Below are 16,509 nucleotides of genomic sequence, written 5' to 3'. Positions count from 1 at the left end.
CCTCCACAATCACCCAACCTCCACCCAGTTGAGATGGTTTGCGATGAGTTGGACCGCAAAGTGAAGGAAAAGCAGCCAATAAGTGCTCAGCATATGTGGGAACTCCTTCAAGACTGTGGGAAAATCATTCCAAGTGAAGCTGGTTGAGAAAACGTCAAGAGTGTGCAAAGCTGTCATCAAGGCAAAGGGTGGCTACTTTGAAGAATCTGAAAAAATATATATTTTTGGATTTGTTTAACACTTTTTTTGGTTACTACATGATTCCATATGTGTTATTTCATAGTTTTGATGTTTTCACTACTATCCTACAATGTAGAAAATAGTAAAAAATAAAGAAAAACCCTTGAATGGCTAGGAGTGTCCAACACAGAACCCAGACCAGATGTATATCCCAGATGTCTACCACAGAACCCAGACCAGACGTATATCCCAGATGTCTATCACAGAACCCAGACCAGATGTATATCCCAGATGTCTATCACAGAACCCAGACCAGATGTATATCCCAGATGTCTATCACAAAACCCAGACCAGATGTATATCCCAGATGTCTATCAAAGATCCCAGACCAGATGTATATCCCAGATGTCTATCACAGAACCCAGACCAGATGTATATCCCAGATGTATATCCCAGAACCCAGACCAGATGTATATCCCAGATGTCGATCACAGAACCCATACCAGATGTATATCACAGAACCTAGACCAGATGTATATCCCAGATGTCTATCACAGAACCCAGACCAGATGTATATCCCAGATGTCTATCCCAGATGTATATCACAGAACCCAGACCAGATGTATATCCCAGATGTAAATCACAGAACCCAGACCAGATGTATATCCCAGATGTCGATCACAGAACCCATACCAGATGTATATCCCAGATGTCTATCACAGAACCCAGACCAGATGTATATCCCAGATGTCTATCACAGAACCCAGACCAGATGTATATCCCAGATGTCTATCCCAGATGTATATCACAGAACCCAGACCAGATGTATATCCCAGATGTAAATCACAGAACCCAGACCAGATGTATATCCCAGATGTCTATCACAGAACCCAGACCAGATGTATATCCCAGATGTCTATCACAGAACCCAGACCAGATGTATATCCTAGATGTCTATCAAAGATCCCAGACCAGATGTATATCCCAGATGTATATCCCAGATGTATATCCCAGATGTCTATCACAGAACCCAGACCAGATGTATATCCCAGATGTCTATCACAGAACCCAGACAAGTTGCATATCCCAGATGTATAGCCCAGATGTCTATCACAGAACCCAGACCAGATGTATATCCCAGATGTATATCCCAGAACCCAGACCAGACGTATATCACAGAACCCAGACCAGATGTATATCCTAGATGTCTATCAAAGATCCCAGACCAGATGTATATCCTAGATGTCTATCAAAGATCCCAGACCAGATGTCTATCACAGACCCCAGACCAGATGTATATCCCAGATGTCTATCACAGAACCCAGACCAGATGTATATCCCAGATGTATATCACAGAACCCAGACCAGATGTATATCCCAGATGTCTATCAAAGATCCCAGACAAGATGTATATCCCAGATGTCTATCACAGAACCCAGACCAGATGTCTACCACAGAACCCAGACCAGATGTATATCCCAGATGTCTATCACAGAACCCAGACCAGATGTATATCCCAGATGTCTATCACAGAACCCAGACCAGATGTATATCCCAGATGTCTATCACAGAACCCAGACCAGATGTATATCCCAGATGTATATCCCAGATGTCTATCACAGAACCCAGACCAGATGTCTATCACAGAACCCAGACCAGATGTATATCCCAGATGTATATCCCAGATGTCTATCACAGACCCCAGACCAGATGTATATCCCAGATGTCTATCACAGAACCCAGACCAGATGTATATCCCAGATGTATATCACAGAACCCAGACCAGTTGTATATCCCAGATGTCTATCAAAGATCCCAGACAAGATGTATATCCCAGATGTCTATCACAGAACCCAGACCAGATGTCTACCACAGAACCCAGACCAGATGTATATCCCAGATGTCTATCACAGAACCCAGACCAGATGTATATCCCAGATGTCTATCACAGAACCCAGACCAGATGTATATCCCAGATGTCTATCACAGAACCCAGACCAGATGTATATCCCAGATGTATATCCCAGATGTCTATCACAGAACCCAGACCAGATGTCTATCACAGAACCCAGACCAGATGTATATCCCAGATGTATATCCCAGATGTCTATCACAGAACCCAGACCAGATGTTCGATCACAGAACCCAGACCAGATGTATTTCCCAGATGTATATCCCAGATGTCTATCACAGATCCCAGACCAGATTCAGGACACTGTGTATACTGTATGTGTTTCTGTTTGAGATCAGGACAAATAATAAAACATGCATCTGAATATTTACAGCCAACTAATTTACATTTTACAGTCAACTAATGTACATCGAAAGTAGGAAAACAAGTCCTTTTTGAAAGAATAGTACAATTCCTCACACATACAGTATGGTTTTATAGTTGTCCAAATGAGCTATCTTGTGGGTAGGGAACCATTTGAATCATTTTATTCAGTCATTTGAATAGCAGACAAGATCAAAATGGAAGCTGTCCATGAAGCAGTGGCAACTGAGGGAGCATTCAATCTGACTGAAGTACATTCACACACCCATTGTTTTTATACTCTCACCTGGCAAATATAAAAATATGTTAGTCATGAATACAACCTTTACATTTCTCTCTCCAGGACTTTCCTTTGACTCTGAAGTTAAGTGCTTTGTGATTTAATTGAATAGTAGCTATAAGGAAACTGCAAAAGAGGAGCATTTTCACTCATGGGAAGGATAAAAAAAGAACACAAGCCACTTGCGTATGAGATCCGTATGTCTATAAAGGGATCTGGGGTTGGCTTGAGGGGGATGGCCAGTATATGCAGCTGTTACAATGTGCTATAAAGTCTAAATATCTTCAGACATTTAAAAACATTGTTTGCACTTTATATTATCATTCATTACTTTGCTTTGTAGATCAGAGTTCCTACGACAATGAGTAATCAGTAATAATCCAGTATCATTGGTCAGAAGCCCCACCTGACCTCCATTTCTACAAAACCAATAACATTCAATAATGAGAAAGTAACAAAAATACATAAAGTGCACCTTAAGTTAAGAACTTCACAGGCATTTAGTGCAGACATTTATGAATAATATAAACGTAATAAAAAGTTCAATTAAAATACCAAAAATATAACATGACAAAGCTAATATTTAGAAACTAGGAAAATATCCTTTGACATGTGAGTAATTCAAAGTTTCTAAATGTCCCACATTCCCTGTCCTAGTTGATTCTGAAACCATGTTGTTGCATTATGGACCACATTAAGCATGTTTTGCCTTTGCTCCCACCTAATGGTCTTTATATTGCAGAAGAAGTGCCATTCATATGAAATGAATGATTTTTTTTGTTTACTGCTGTTTAGTGTTCAGTCTAACCAAGATATACTGTTTTAACCACCTCCATCCTGTCCTTTATAACCCTTCAGTTGGCATCATCTGTAAGTAGTAACATTCCTGGTTGTTTTATTAACACTTACATATATATTGTCACTAGCCTAAAGCGGATTAGCCGTTCCTATTGAAATGAAAGTAGCTAGCTGCTATCAACATGTTAGCTACTTAGTATGTGCATGTTTTGTGTGCTGTGACTTTTTGTGTTGCAGTTTTACACTTTTGATCCTTAAATCGACTAAAGATAGCTCCGGCCTAGTTCTTGGATGATTGAGTGTTTTGGACGAGTTTCAACTGGCTGTATAGCTGAAAAAGCGCTCGGTGGGAGCAAGGACTTATTAAGGGCAGCACGAGGACAGAAAGCTAAAAAAACTATTAAAAACAGAAAGAACAAAGAAAATCATTCATGTTTTTATATGTATTTACATTATATAACTTAATAATAAATATAATCATTTCCCTATGCACACTCACATTGTAATTTCTGACCCATTTACAGTAGTGAACATATTAATATTGTATTACAGAGAGTCTAGCAACCTTGAATAAGAGCACAAGTCATATTTTAAAGATAGCAATATGGTAGATGGTTAGAGAATCCACAGGTACAGTAAGGTAAGGGCCCTCAGTTTCACTCCCACTCCCTCCCCCTGGAAGTGTTAGGGACTCTGACCCTGTGTTTGATCAGGAATACCCCCAGTGTGTTAGTATCTATGTACTGTATGACTAGACTACTACCCCCAGTGTGTGCCTATTGTAGACTGCTCACTGTGTGAATGGGTTCTGTTGTAGACTACTGTCTGTGTGAGTGGGGCCTGTTGTAGACTGCTCTCTGTGTGAGTGGGGCCTGTTGTAGACTGCTCTCTGTGTGAGTGCGGCCTGTTGTAGACTGCTCTCTGTGTGAGTGCGGCCTGTTGTAGACTGCTCTCTGTATGAGTGCGGCCTGTTGTAGACTGCTCTCTGTATGAGTGCGGCCTGTTGTAGACTGCGATCTATGTGAGCGGGGCCTGTTGTAGACTGCTCTCTGTGTGAGCTGGGCTGTAATCCGTCTATGTCTCATGTGTTCTTCATCAATGTCAGACAAGGTCAGCAGCCTTAACTCAACACCCCCCCCCCCCCCTCCCCTCCCCTCCCCTCCCTTCCTCCCCTCCCATGCCCAGTCCTGCCGTGGACGGTACATTCACACATTCGACTCCACGAAAGGTCTCTTTGGTTTGATGGGGGAGGTGGGGCCCTGCCTAGAGTCACGGGACATATCACGGGAGAGCTGTCGGTACATGTTGTCCTGGTAGGCCTGAGCTACGGGCAGAGTCCTGGCCACCTTCACGTCTGGATAGGTGGGCACCTGGCTCACCCTCTCCAGGATGTCCCCTCCTCTGCCCCGGGAGGCGCCATTGGCCAGCTTGCCCAGGGAGGACTGCTGCTGCTGGGGGTAGTAGTCCTCCTCCAGGAGTTGTCCGTTCTGGGCGTTGTTAGTCTTGTTGTAGTATGCGAAGTTTCCCAGCGAGGTGGGGGGGCTGTAGGACGAGCCCTGCTGGACCAGTTGGCTGGGCGATGTGGGGCTGATGCCAGAGTCCATGGAGGTCATAGCCCAGGGCCGCTGGGACGAGGGCTGCTGCAGGTATTGAGTCTGGTGAGTCCGTGCCGTCTTGTCTATGACGCCCATGAAGGGCGTGGTCCGTGAGCGGGTGCTCTCACCCTGGTACAGCCCCCCACCGCCCCCCTGGGAGGGCGAGTTTGGGGAGAGGTCGTCGTTACAGGAACGCTCGTACCCCTCGTAGCCTTCGTAGCCCTCGTAAGCCACCTGCAGCGGGATCTCCATCCCCTGGATGGAGGAGGAAGGCCTGAAGCCTGGGGCTAAATTACAGCTAGAGCCCCCTGTGGGGATGTTGTTGCTGGAAGGAGAAAAGCGGAGGCCCACGCTTTGGGAGTGAATGAGGGGCCGGGGAGTGGAAATTAGCGGTTTGATCTCCGTGGTAGTGGCACTGACGGGCCGCCTCACCATGTGGCCGATCTCTGGGGATCCGAGCTGGCACTGGGGCATGACACTGTTTTGACGCTCCAGCTCGTGCTTGGTACCAGGGTAGTAGGCGGCTGACTGGCTGCGGCTAATCTGGGGGGTCTGGCTATAGCGGACAGCCCCCTGGAGCTGGCCCCCTTGTCCTCCCCCACTGCTGGCACGGTAGGCAGAGGAGGGGCGCTGGGGTAGCTCGTCCTTCATCAGGCCCTCTATGACCCCTCCTCGGCCACCGTGCTGACAGAGGGCCCCAGCTGAGAGGCTGGACTGGGGCATGGAGCGACCATCCAGGGAGGGCTGGTACATCAACCGGCTCTGGCTCTCCATCGGCACGTCCATGGAGGCCCCCTGGTAACGCATGGGGTGGCCCATCTGGCCGTATGTGTTACTGGGCTGGTTGGTGCGAACAATCTGGGCCATGGAGGGCTGGAGGCGCAGGCCCTGGGCCTGGTGGTGCTGTTGAGCCTGGTGATGCAGGGAGTCCTGGTGGTGTTGGGAGGCCTGGTGGTGTAGTTGGGCCTGGTGGTGCTGTTGGGAGACCTGGTGGTTCAGTTGGGCTTGGTGGTGCTGGTGGGTCTGGAGGGTGTCGTGGTGCAGAGAGGCCTGGTGGTGCAGGGAGGCCTGGTGGTGCAGGGAGACCTGGTGGTGCAGGGAGGCCTGGTGGTGCAGGGAAGGCTGTGAACTCTGCTGGAAGGACCTCTGGCTGCTCATCTTTGAAAGAGTAGGCTGCTCCTGCTGGTAGCGCACCGGAGACCCTGACTGGGACCTGTACAGACACACACTCTCCACCGGGGGACTGGCTCTGTACTGGCTCTGTACCCCACCCCGACGCAGAGGGGATAGCGGGGGGCTCTGGTATCCGTGGTCCATCCCTTGTCCCCCTCCTCCATTGGGCGGGGGGCTGAAGCGGTAGGTGGTCTGGTGCACTGGGGAGGTCTGAGGAGGGCTGTGTCGGTAGTGGGAGTTGTTGTGCGTGGGGGAGAGAGAGGGGGGCGACGGCAGCTGGTAGTTCTGGATGACGGGGGAGGACATGGAGGTTGGGCTGGGGTGGTCGTAGACGTAAGCCTGGCCCATGGGGGAGCCCCGTGACAGGTAGGCCTGGTCCTGGTGGTAGGGGTGCTGGTGGATGGTCGGAGAAAGAGGGGGGCTCTGGATGATGGGAAGGCTGGAGGGGTTGGAGCAGAGTTCCCTCTCGAGGGCCAGACCCATAGAACCCATACTCCCCATAGACATGGCCTCCTGCTCCAGATAGTCCTCGTCCTCAAACAGATCCTGAACCGGCTCCATGTCCTCCAGCCGAGGCTCCGGGGGAGGGGGGAGCTCCAGGGGGAGTGGGAGGGAGGACAGGGACATCTCCTCCTCCTCCCCCTCGTCTGGGGGAGGTGAGGGGGGAGGAGATGGGGGAGGCTCCAGCTTCTGTGCGTCCTCCTCCTCCTGGGTGAGCTGTCGACACTCCTCCTCTACCCGCTGCAGGAGGCGCTGGATCTCAGGGTGGTTGGGGCTCTGCTTCATTGCTTCATTCAGGTCCTCCAAGGCCTCAGGGAACTGCCTGCGGAGACAGGCAGGAGTGGGAAAATGCAACAGGGTTGTAACTGAGGTAAGGTTTGTATTCTTACATGGAGTGTTTTTTAAATTATTTTATAAAACACTGCTGTGAAAATGTATAAACTAAGGAAAAAACTATTGGTTCCAAAAAATGAGGAAAATCTTATGATGAGAGACTGAAAAATATGAGATCAGAGCAGAACATATCAACTATTCTACAGTGGAAGGGAAGCAGGGATGTAAATAGAAGGTTACCTGCTACTACGCTTGGCGCGGGCTCTGGCATAGTACGCTTCGTATGATTTTGGTTTCAATTCAAGTGCCTTTGTAGCAAACTCCTCAGCCATCCCAAAGTCCTGAATGTAATAACAAGTGATCCATGAGTCAGATACCGAGGACAATAGAGGTACTATCCAGTACAGTTACATCCATGAGTCAGATACTGAGGACAATAGAGGTACTATCCAGTACAGTTACATCCATGAGTCAGATACTGAGGACAATAGAGGTACTATCCAGTACTGTTACTATTATTAACTACTATGTATTACTCTGTAATGCATGTATTGATAATATACTATACATGGTTGTGTCTCAAATGGCACCCTATTCCGTATATAGTGTACCTGGGCCCAGGTCAAAAGTAGTGCACTATATAGGGAATAGGTTGCCATTTGGGATGGATCCATGGTCAGAGCCCACCAACTCACGTTCAGTTTCCTCCGACATCGGGACAGATTGAGTAAGATGGACACTTTCTGCTCCCTGAAAGTCTTGAGGTCCTCACTGAAGCCTTCACGGGGGAACTTTTTGAGGGCGTACTGATAGCGCTGTGCTGCCTCCTTTACTTTCCCTTTCTGTTGAATAGATCGACACACACAACATGTTATTCATACAAGACAGACGACAGCTCTTATTGACCATTCAAACAAATCTGTAAACTCTTGAGGATAAAAAAATCTGTCAAAAGTGTAGACAAAAGCATTGCAAATAGGTTGATTAGATCACATGTTCTTTCTTGGATGTGTATACTGTTGTCACGCCCTGACTGTAACGGCATTCTTCCTCCTCTTCTGAGGAGGAGAAGCGAGAAGGATCGGAGGACCAATGCGCAGCGTGGTAAGTGTCCATAATGTTTATTTACAGACATAAACTGAACACTACAAAACAATACATGTGAAACGAATGAAACCGAAACAGTACCGTGTGGCAACAAACACTCACACGGAAAAAAACACCCACCACTCAAAAGTGAAACCCAGGCTACCTAAGTCTGAATAGTGTGGGACAACTGTGTCTGATGACCTGTGAACTGTATCTGGAATGATATGTGTCTGGGAGAAGAAAGACTAAAGGGGATTGGGATAATGACCTTATAGTACCAGGCCACTCATGACAGAAAAACAGAGGAAAAAGGGCGCATGGTAAAATAAATATTACTGGTACTAAAAGTTTTTAGTACAATGTTAATTATTAAAGGGATGATGTATTGAATTGAGTAGGTCAAATTTGAGTTAAAGTAAACACTAAGGACTGTTATCCTGAATATTGGATTGGACAATTTATAAACAACATTTAGTTCTGTTTTAGTTATAGGACTGTTTAAATTGACTAGGCTTAGGAAAACTCTGGAAACTAATCCTGAGACAGGTTGATTGACAGAACTTGCAGAATATTAAATTAAAGGTTTTTGTTTCTTTTATTTTACAAATATCATTGTAATTGGAGTAATACATTGGAATGACATAAGTAATTGAATAAAACGTATAGTCTGTTGTGTGATAACACCCAAGGATGAAGAAGAGACCAATATGGGCGTAGAATGAAACGGATGGACGTTTTCCTCAGGTTTAATTACATTACAAATAGTGGTAATTTATAGCAAATATGCAGTTATTATAATTTACTTTACTATTTTTCTTGTTTGGTCAATTTGTTTTTTGTTTTAAGGAAAATAAGTGTATATTGTTTCTGAGGAGAGACTGATATAAATTGACTAAAAATTATTTGAGAATGTTTAAGTATGTGAAGGAAATTAGGAGTAGTGACTTATGTGTTATGGGTTAGAAAAACTGTAACTACATTGGGGGCTCATATATGAAGGTTATGGTAGCGGAGGGGTGTTATTTCTAGAAACAATGTATATTAATAGACAAGATAATTCACAGAAAAGGAAGGACAGTTGGTCTTTTATTGGATATTCTTTCAACTGGAAGACACTTGACTGATTACATGTTATTCTTACAGCAGTTGCTGTAGGGACCATAATTTGGCTATCATTATGAATATTTTTGTGGCAAGAGGCCAGGTATTTGAGACAATGTTGACATAGGGCGGTTATTTAAAAATTAAGATTTAGTGGTGCTTGCTATAAGAAAGTCTGTTGTCAGGAAATAACCCATGTGTTAGTGTGTATATCCCCAGGAAAAAACAGCACATAAGAGGCCAGATGGAAGGGCATGGGCTGAATTCTGGAGACTGAGTGTACATCAAGATACACCGGGCTGGGGATATACTTCTTACAGCACCTGCAGTGGTAAAGATCGTCATGTCTCTCTTTGGTGGGTGCATAAGTTTCACAAGAAGTGAGGTCCAGCTGAATAATGGGTGATCTTGAAAACACCATGACAGAGGACGTGAAACAAAAGAGAGAGAGAGAGAGACTAGATTCCACTGTAGACATACTGGGTTGAGTTAGGGGTTACTTGTTTTATTTGTTAATGTATCATGTGAAAAAGGATAGATGTTAGGGTAGTTGTACTCTAAACAACATGTTGAAGGCTCGACGTGAAAGCCCATTCAGTGTTGAATTACTTCAAGAAGAAATAATGTTGACTAAGGTTATGCACAAGCTTATCAGTTGAAATAGAGCAGATGGGGAATTAAGTAAAAAATGACATGATTTGGGAACACCTCTCAGAACCTGCGACCGAAAGGAATGTCGGAATGTCAGTTTGTGTGATGAGTGATGGAAGTAAGAGAATGTATGGTGTAATCATAGAACAGAGGCCATAAGTATCTAAGTATGAATGCCCCACAGAAAGAAGGCAGAAACCTGAACCATGACGAGAGGTTCCACATCTGATGATCCAAGGGGACCAGAAGGACCTCTTCCAGTGATACCAGGAGATCTAGTCTACGTTCGAGTGTTCCGAAGGAAGTGGGATCAGCCGAGAAGGGAAGGACCCTACGAGGTGGTAACGGCCACAAACACGGCCGTCCAAGTGAAAGGAAGCAAGACGTGGTATCATCTAAACCACTGCACCCGAGTCCCGACGGAGAGAAGGACACAACCATACAGAGATGAGGACACAGAGGATGCTGATTCACCAGAGGGGACCCCGGAGGGAGCAGGAGCAGCGGAATCGATCAAACCCCCGGGGAGGAATCAAGAAAATGGCAGACCAGATACAACGAGTGCATCAGCTAACACACTCCGAAGAAGCACCAGGGGAAAAGAGCCTGAAAAGAAAAGAGACAAACGACCAAAGTTTCCTCCAGTATGGCCAGAAAGCCCAGAAGTGGGAGGGGGTAACATGTCTGCCACTCCTGATGATATACCTGATGGGGCAGACCTCTTTGACAGAAGCCCTTTACAGAGGGGCCCCGAGGTATTGCCTAAAGAATGGGAACATCTCTTCCCTGAAATGGACACCTTCCAAATGGAAGCCCAGTCCGGCCTGAGGGAGCTTCAGGGGAAGAAAGAAGGAGAGACCCCACAAACGAGGAGGAAAAGTCGAGCGAGCTGAAGAAAATGGCGATTTCCCCAAAATTGACTTTTCAGCTCTTGAATTGTCTCCATAATGAACAATTGAAGTTAGAACAACAGAAGAACAATGGCATTGACATAACAGAAGTAACAGTGAACACTAGTATAGCAACAACAGACTCACGCACAATCAAGATGTAGGGTGGAAACAGGAAGAGCAGAGAGGGACCAGTCAAACAATCTAAAAAGACTGACAAGGTTAGAATCTCTGTTCCACCTCAACATATAACTGAAACAGGAAAACAGAAGACAAAAGGATCAAACCCTTACCGGAGATTGCATTCGGTGGATGGACATATCATCGAACGAAGAGAGAAGTCATTTGGGACTCAAAAGGATGTGACCTGACGTTAACCAAAGAAGTAGACGAGTGGGTGCTCACTATGAATCAGATAGAACCAGTTGAAGGTGAAGAATTAATAGTTGAAAATGACGAGAACAAGATTGACTGAAGGGAGTAGCTCCTCAGTCATTAGAATTGGTCTTACGCCAATACCTAAACAGGAAGAGCCTGTGGTAGCTAGAAAGCATCAGAACCAGGAGGGTTCTTTACTGACATTTTGAACTTTTTGACTAACTCTAATGACCTACCTCGAGACAGAAACATTGCAAAGATGACAGACATAGACATATCAGACTCAGACCCACTCAAGGACACCACACAGGAAGAAGAGGTGAAAAACGAATGGTACAAATGGGCTAAGTATATGGCAAACAAACACAGAATGGACAATTGTATTTTGTGTAGAAAATCACCTTTGTCTGATCTTTTGATAGTACCTGAACCTGCATCATTTGAAGAAATGTGTTAAATGTAAAATGTTCAATATTCAGAGAAAATACTACATTCCTTTGTGTGACATAGAATGTAGGATTGCTCGAGGGAGCACTAGATGCAGAACCATATTAAATGAGACTGGTTTGGGAGACAAGGATTGTGTTGCCTATAACATTAGAACTGAATTAAATGGACCTCAATTAGAAAGAAGTACTGTGATTAAAGGAAAATATGAATGTTTTTACAGCCATAACACAGAAGGAATTGATGTAGGAAACACCACTGTAGAATGTGATACTATTTGGGTACTAGAGACTGCAGGGGTTCGTAGAAATAAAGATAAAGGGTTGATAATGTATAGAAAAGGGGTGTGTGGTACAATAACTCAGGTTGTGCCATCTCTTATTATGCTAAAAAATCAGGACAGAGGTATTGCGGACAGTTTTTGGATGTGTGGGAAAAACAAACTGTTGAATGTACTGCCAGAGGGATGGACTGGTCTATGTGCCTTAGTTAGAGCAATTCAACAGGTTACCATTATTAAATCACCCCATGATGACTATGTTAACTCTAGAGTTAAGAGGGCGTATGGGAAAGACACTGAGGTATACCTTGATGCAATTGGACAGCCTAGAGGGGTACCTCGGGAGCTCAAGGCAAGAGATGAAGTTAAATCTGGATTTGAATCTATATTTTTGTGGATAACACCAAATAAGAACTTAGAGTGGATTAATTATATATACTATAACCAACAGAGATTCATTAACTATACTGACTCGGCTCTAAACGGCGTTGGGGGAACAGGTACAGGCTACCAGTAAAATATCTTGGCAAAATAGACAGGCTCTCAATTGGCTTTTGGCAGAGAAGGGTGGAGTTTGTGTTATGTTCGGGGATGAGTGTTGCACCTTTATTCCCAATAACACTGCGCCTAATGGATCCCTTGCAATCACTATGGCTAAACTTAAAGGTTTACGAGCAGAGGTTAAGGCAAATGCTGGGGTTGACTCTCATGTTTGGGATTGGTTGGACTTAGCATTGGGAAAATGGGGAGCTATGTTTGCTAGGATGGCCATTATGCTGGGCGGGGGGTTATTGGCTCTGGGTATTGTATTTTGTTGTGTTTTACCCTGGGTGAAATCACTTGTGATCCAGACAACGGTTAAACAGATGTTTGTAAGTAGAGCTGACCCTCCGGTGATAGTTAATCCTGTAGGCCAGGCCACTATACTGATGAAAATGGACAGTTATGCAATGTGGTTGGTGGACCCCTTGACTGCCCCTTTGGTAATCCAAACTGCCTGTATGGAGTGGTCCCTGGAGGTGGTTACGCTTGCCATGGTTTTCATAGGGATGATTTACCTATATATACTGCCATTCCGAATTTATAAGAAAGTCTACTGATACATATCTACAAAAAGGGTATTTTCCATAGTAAATACAGGGGTACTATGTATGGTTTTAATATATCTATTTTTGCTTATGGCCTTGTGTTAGTGTATGTTTTGTTGAATATTTTTATAGGTATGTCGATGAATATATCTGATTTCTTTTAATTAAAAAGCTAGTTTTGCCTTCTACATATTAGGATAATTTCAAAACACATATAGGTAACAGTGGGATGTCCCAGTTACAAGGGTCTATGGACCATGTCCTTAATCTTCTAACAGAGATTGGTATCACTTTTTGTTGGAGAGGTGTCCGAAAGGGAGGATTGTGTTGAAATACAGTTAGAATGATGTTGTGTTACTTTTATTTGCAACTGCGTGTAGGCCTAGTGTTTTCTCATATGCAATTTGTTATTATACTCATTGCTTTATTATATTTTTTCTTTTTCACATAAACTGAGATAACCTCAGGCAAGGCTATGTACTTACATGCTCATGCTTCAACAAAATGTAATGTATTATTTTTATTGTTTCTATACTTAACTAGATCTTTTACTCTTATGAAATACTAGCGATGTTCGGTCCAGTTGGTTTATTTATTTTACTCTGTTTTTATGTTTTATTGTCTATCACAGGTATTCTCGTTCACCATCCTAGGGTTATATTTGTATTATTATGGGGCTAATTATCCCCAGAGGGGGGATTCGTGGGAGCAAATATAACACATAGACAAATGCATAAGATGTATAGAATAGCTGAACACTAAAAACAGACTACATGAAGGGAAGGTGACACATAGGTGCCAGGATAGCTGGACATACCAAGGCCAGAGGGATATACAAAGGAGGGGGTCAGTCAAATGACTAACTGATGACCACTAGACATAGTTCGCATATTTTTAGGACGTAGAGATGCAGAAGGAATGACAGAGAAGACACATAGTCTGTTGCTCTGAGATAAAGACACACAAAGGAACATATTGAGCTAAGTGCAGAGCCAAAGCATAGGGCTGTAAAATAGAGGAATGTATAGTATTTTTAGTATAGCTGGACACGCTAGAAACTGAGGAGACACATAGTCTGCTGATCCTAGATAATACACAAACAAAAGAATGCGTTTAGCTAAGTGCAGGAACAAAGCAAGGGTCTTGTCATCATTATAATCTGACGGAAAGCAGGTATGGGCGTTATTGGGCTGAACAAGCAGGATGCACGGATTGGGATGTAACTTCATTTGCATATGGGAGGGGCTTATATGGTATGTGTATAACTCAGAGCGAGTGCTCTGAAAAAGTGTATGTGTTCCGCGGACCACTCCGGCTTGCGATACCTTTTTATTAAAAGCCTATTGATTTTCACAAAGTTCTTGATTGTGTCATATTTGAACCAATTTTCTACCCGACCAGCAGGGCTGGTTAGGCTGTTGTCATGTTATCCAGAGGTAAACAGTTAATCAGCCAGAGCGTCAAGTGTGCGTTCCGAGAGCAAAACGAGATGGGTGGGGCTAAAGCTTAAGAAGAAGAGAACGATGCTGAATGGGTGTAGACAAAGAACAGCTCTTCACTTAGATAGCAAAACATTGAAAGGCAATTTTCTCAAAAGTGAGTTTACAAGTTGATCAACTTTCAAAGCGGAATTACTTCCCCATTGTTCCTCAAATGCAGTGTATGATATACCATTTTGTATCTCTGAGTCTACATTTATCCAATGTAAAAAACACAATTTAAAATTTTGCTACATAAGACCGGATCCAGGTGGCGAGTCACAAATAGCCCTTTATACAGCCTGGAGGTGTGTTTTGGGTCATTGTCCTGTTGAAAAACAAATGATAGTCCCACTAAGCGCAAACCAGATGGGATGGCCTATCGCTGTAGAATGCTGTGGTAGCCATGCTGGTTAAATGTGCCTTGAATTCTAAATAAATCAGAGACAGCATCACCAGCAAAGCACCCCCACACCATCACACCTCCTCCTCCATGCTTCATGGTAGGAACCACACATGCGGAGACCATCCATTCACCAACTCTGCATCTCACAAAGACACAGCGTTTGAAACAAAAAATCTACAATTTTGACTCCTCAGACCAAAGGACAAATTTCTACAGGTCTAATGTCCTTCTGTATACCACCCCTACCTTGTCACAACACAACTGATTGGCTCAAATGCATTAAGAAGGAAAGAAATTCCACAAAATAACTTTTAACAAGGCACCCCTGTTAATTAAAATGCATTCCATGTGACTACCTCATGAAGCTGGTTGAGATAATACTAAGAGTGTGCAGAGCTGTCATCAAGGCAAAGGTTGGCTACTTTGAAGAATTTCAAATATAACATATATTTTGATTTGTTTAACACTTAATTTGTTACTACATGATTCCATATGTGTTATTTAATAATGTTGCTGTCTTCACTATTATTCTACAATGTAGAAAATAGTACAAATAAAGAAAAACCCTTGAAAGAGTAGGAGTGTCCAAAATTTGGACTGGTACTGTATATATTTTCTTTCTTATATGTATGAATATTTTCCAACAACAGGTGACAGTCCTTCCTCAGATTAGGGTAGGGCCTCCTGATCTCACCTTATAGAAGCTGTCTCCCTCCTCAATCAGCTTACTCAGTAGGATGATCATGATGTCGGGTTTGGAGGTAGCCATGGCCCATGTGGCTGGACCTGAAGAATACAGGATGAGAAAGCAGGGAACGATAAAAACATGTTGTTTTGGAGTCACAGTAAACACGTAACAATAACAACAATAAGTGACAACAACAACAAACAAAGTCGCAGGAATGACAGAGATAGACAGACGTCTGTCCACTGCAGAGACAATTACGCTATTCTCTCTCTAACATCTATTGATCCTGTTATTAAAGGATCTGTGCACAGATAAAGGATCTGTTGGGACAAAAGCCCAGCCTTATCAATCAATAGCCACAAGCCAAAAGGGTAGAAATATGAAATAACAAAACGCAAAATTATGCAGCTGGTAAAGGCTGAGTCACTCCCAATCTAACTAATTGCCTTACGTCAGGTGGTGTCACTCCTATGCGACGCTCATCCCTCAACTGACAGTCAGCACATGCGGAATCATCGTAGAAAATATTATTCTAACTAGGAGAACTTATCATACAGTATCTCTCTGCAATAGCAACACTTGAAACACATTTACACATTGATTGGAGAGGACAAGGTGGGTGTGCTTCTTGCACGAGGACAAGGTGGGTGGCCTTCTTGCACGAGGACAAGGTGGGTGGCCTTCTTGCATGAGGACAAGGTGCATGAGGACAAGGTGGTGGCATTCTTGCATGAGGACAAGGTGGGTGGGGCTCCTGCATGAGGACAAGGTGTGTGGCCTTCTTGCATGAGGACAAGGTGCATGGTTTTCTTGCATGAGGACAAGGTGGGTGGGCTTCTTGCATGAGGACAAGGTGGGTGGGCTTCTTGCATGAGGAC

The 16,509-nt window shown here is 44.1% G+C and overlaps 1 protein-coding gene across 1 annotated transcript in view; it reads right to left on the bottom strand.

The window, feature by feature from the left end:
* Positions 1-4,686: 4,686 nt before the first annotated feature.
* The window catches only part of LOC109898965 (protein TANC2-like), a 102,105-nt gene continuing 90,282 nt past the window's right edge, over positions 4,687-16,509 (bottom strand). The window contains exons 21-24 of the mRNA XM_031835228.1: positions 15,638-15,729; positions 7,831-7,977; positions 7,376-7,476; positions 4,687-7,124 (exon numbers count right to left, since the gene is read on the bottom strand). Coding sequence (XP_031691088.1) covers positions 4,739-7,124; positions 7,376-7,476; positions 7,831-7,977; positions 15,638-15,729 — 2,726 coding nt within the window. The 3' untranslated portion in view covers positions 4,687-4,738. The remainder of the gene's footprint in view (positions 7,125-7,375; positions 7,477-7,830; positions 7,978-15,637; positions 15,730-16,509) is intronic.

This window comes from Oncorhynchus kisutch, linkage group LG11 (assembly GCF_002021735.2).
Source record: "Oncorhynchus kisutch isolate 150728-3 linkage group LG11, Okis_V2, whole genome shotgun sequence".
Lineage (NCBI taxonomy): Eukaryota > Metazoa > Chordata > Actinopteri > Salmoniformes > Salmonidae > Oncorhynchus > Oncorhynchus kisutch.
Note: the sequence above shows the minus strand (reverse complement) of the source record. Positions and strands in the feature narration are given on the sequence as shown.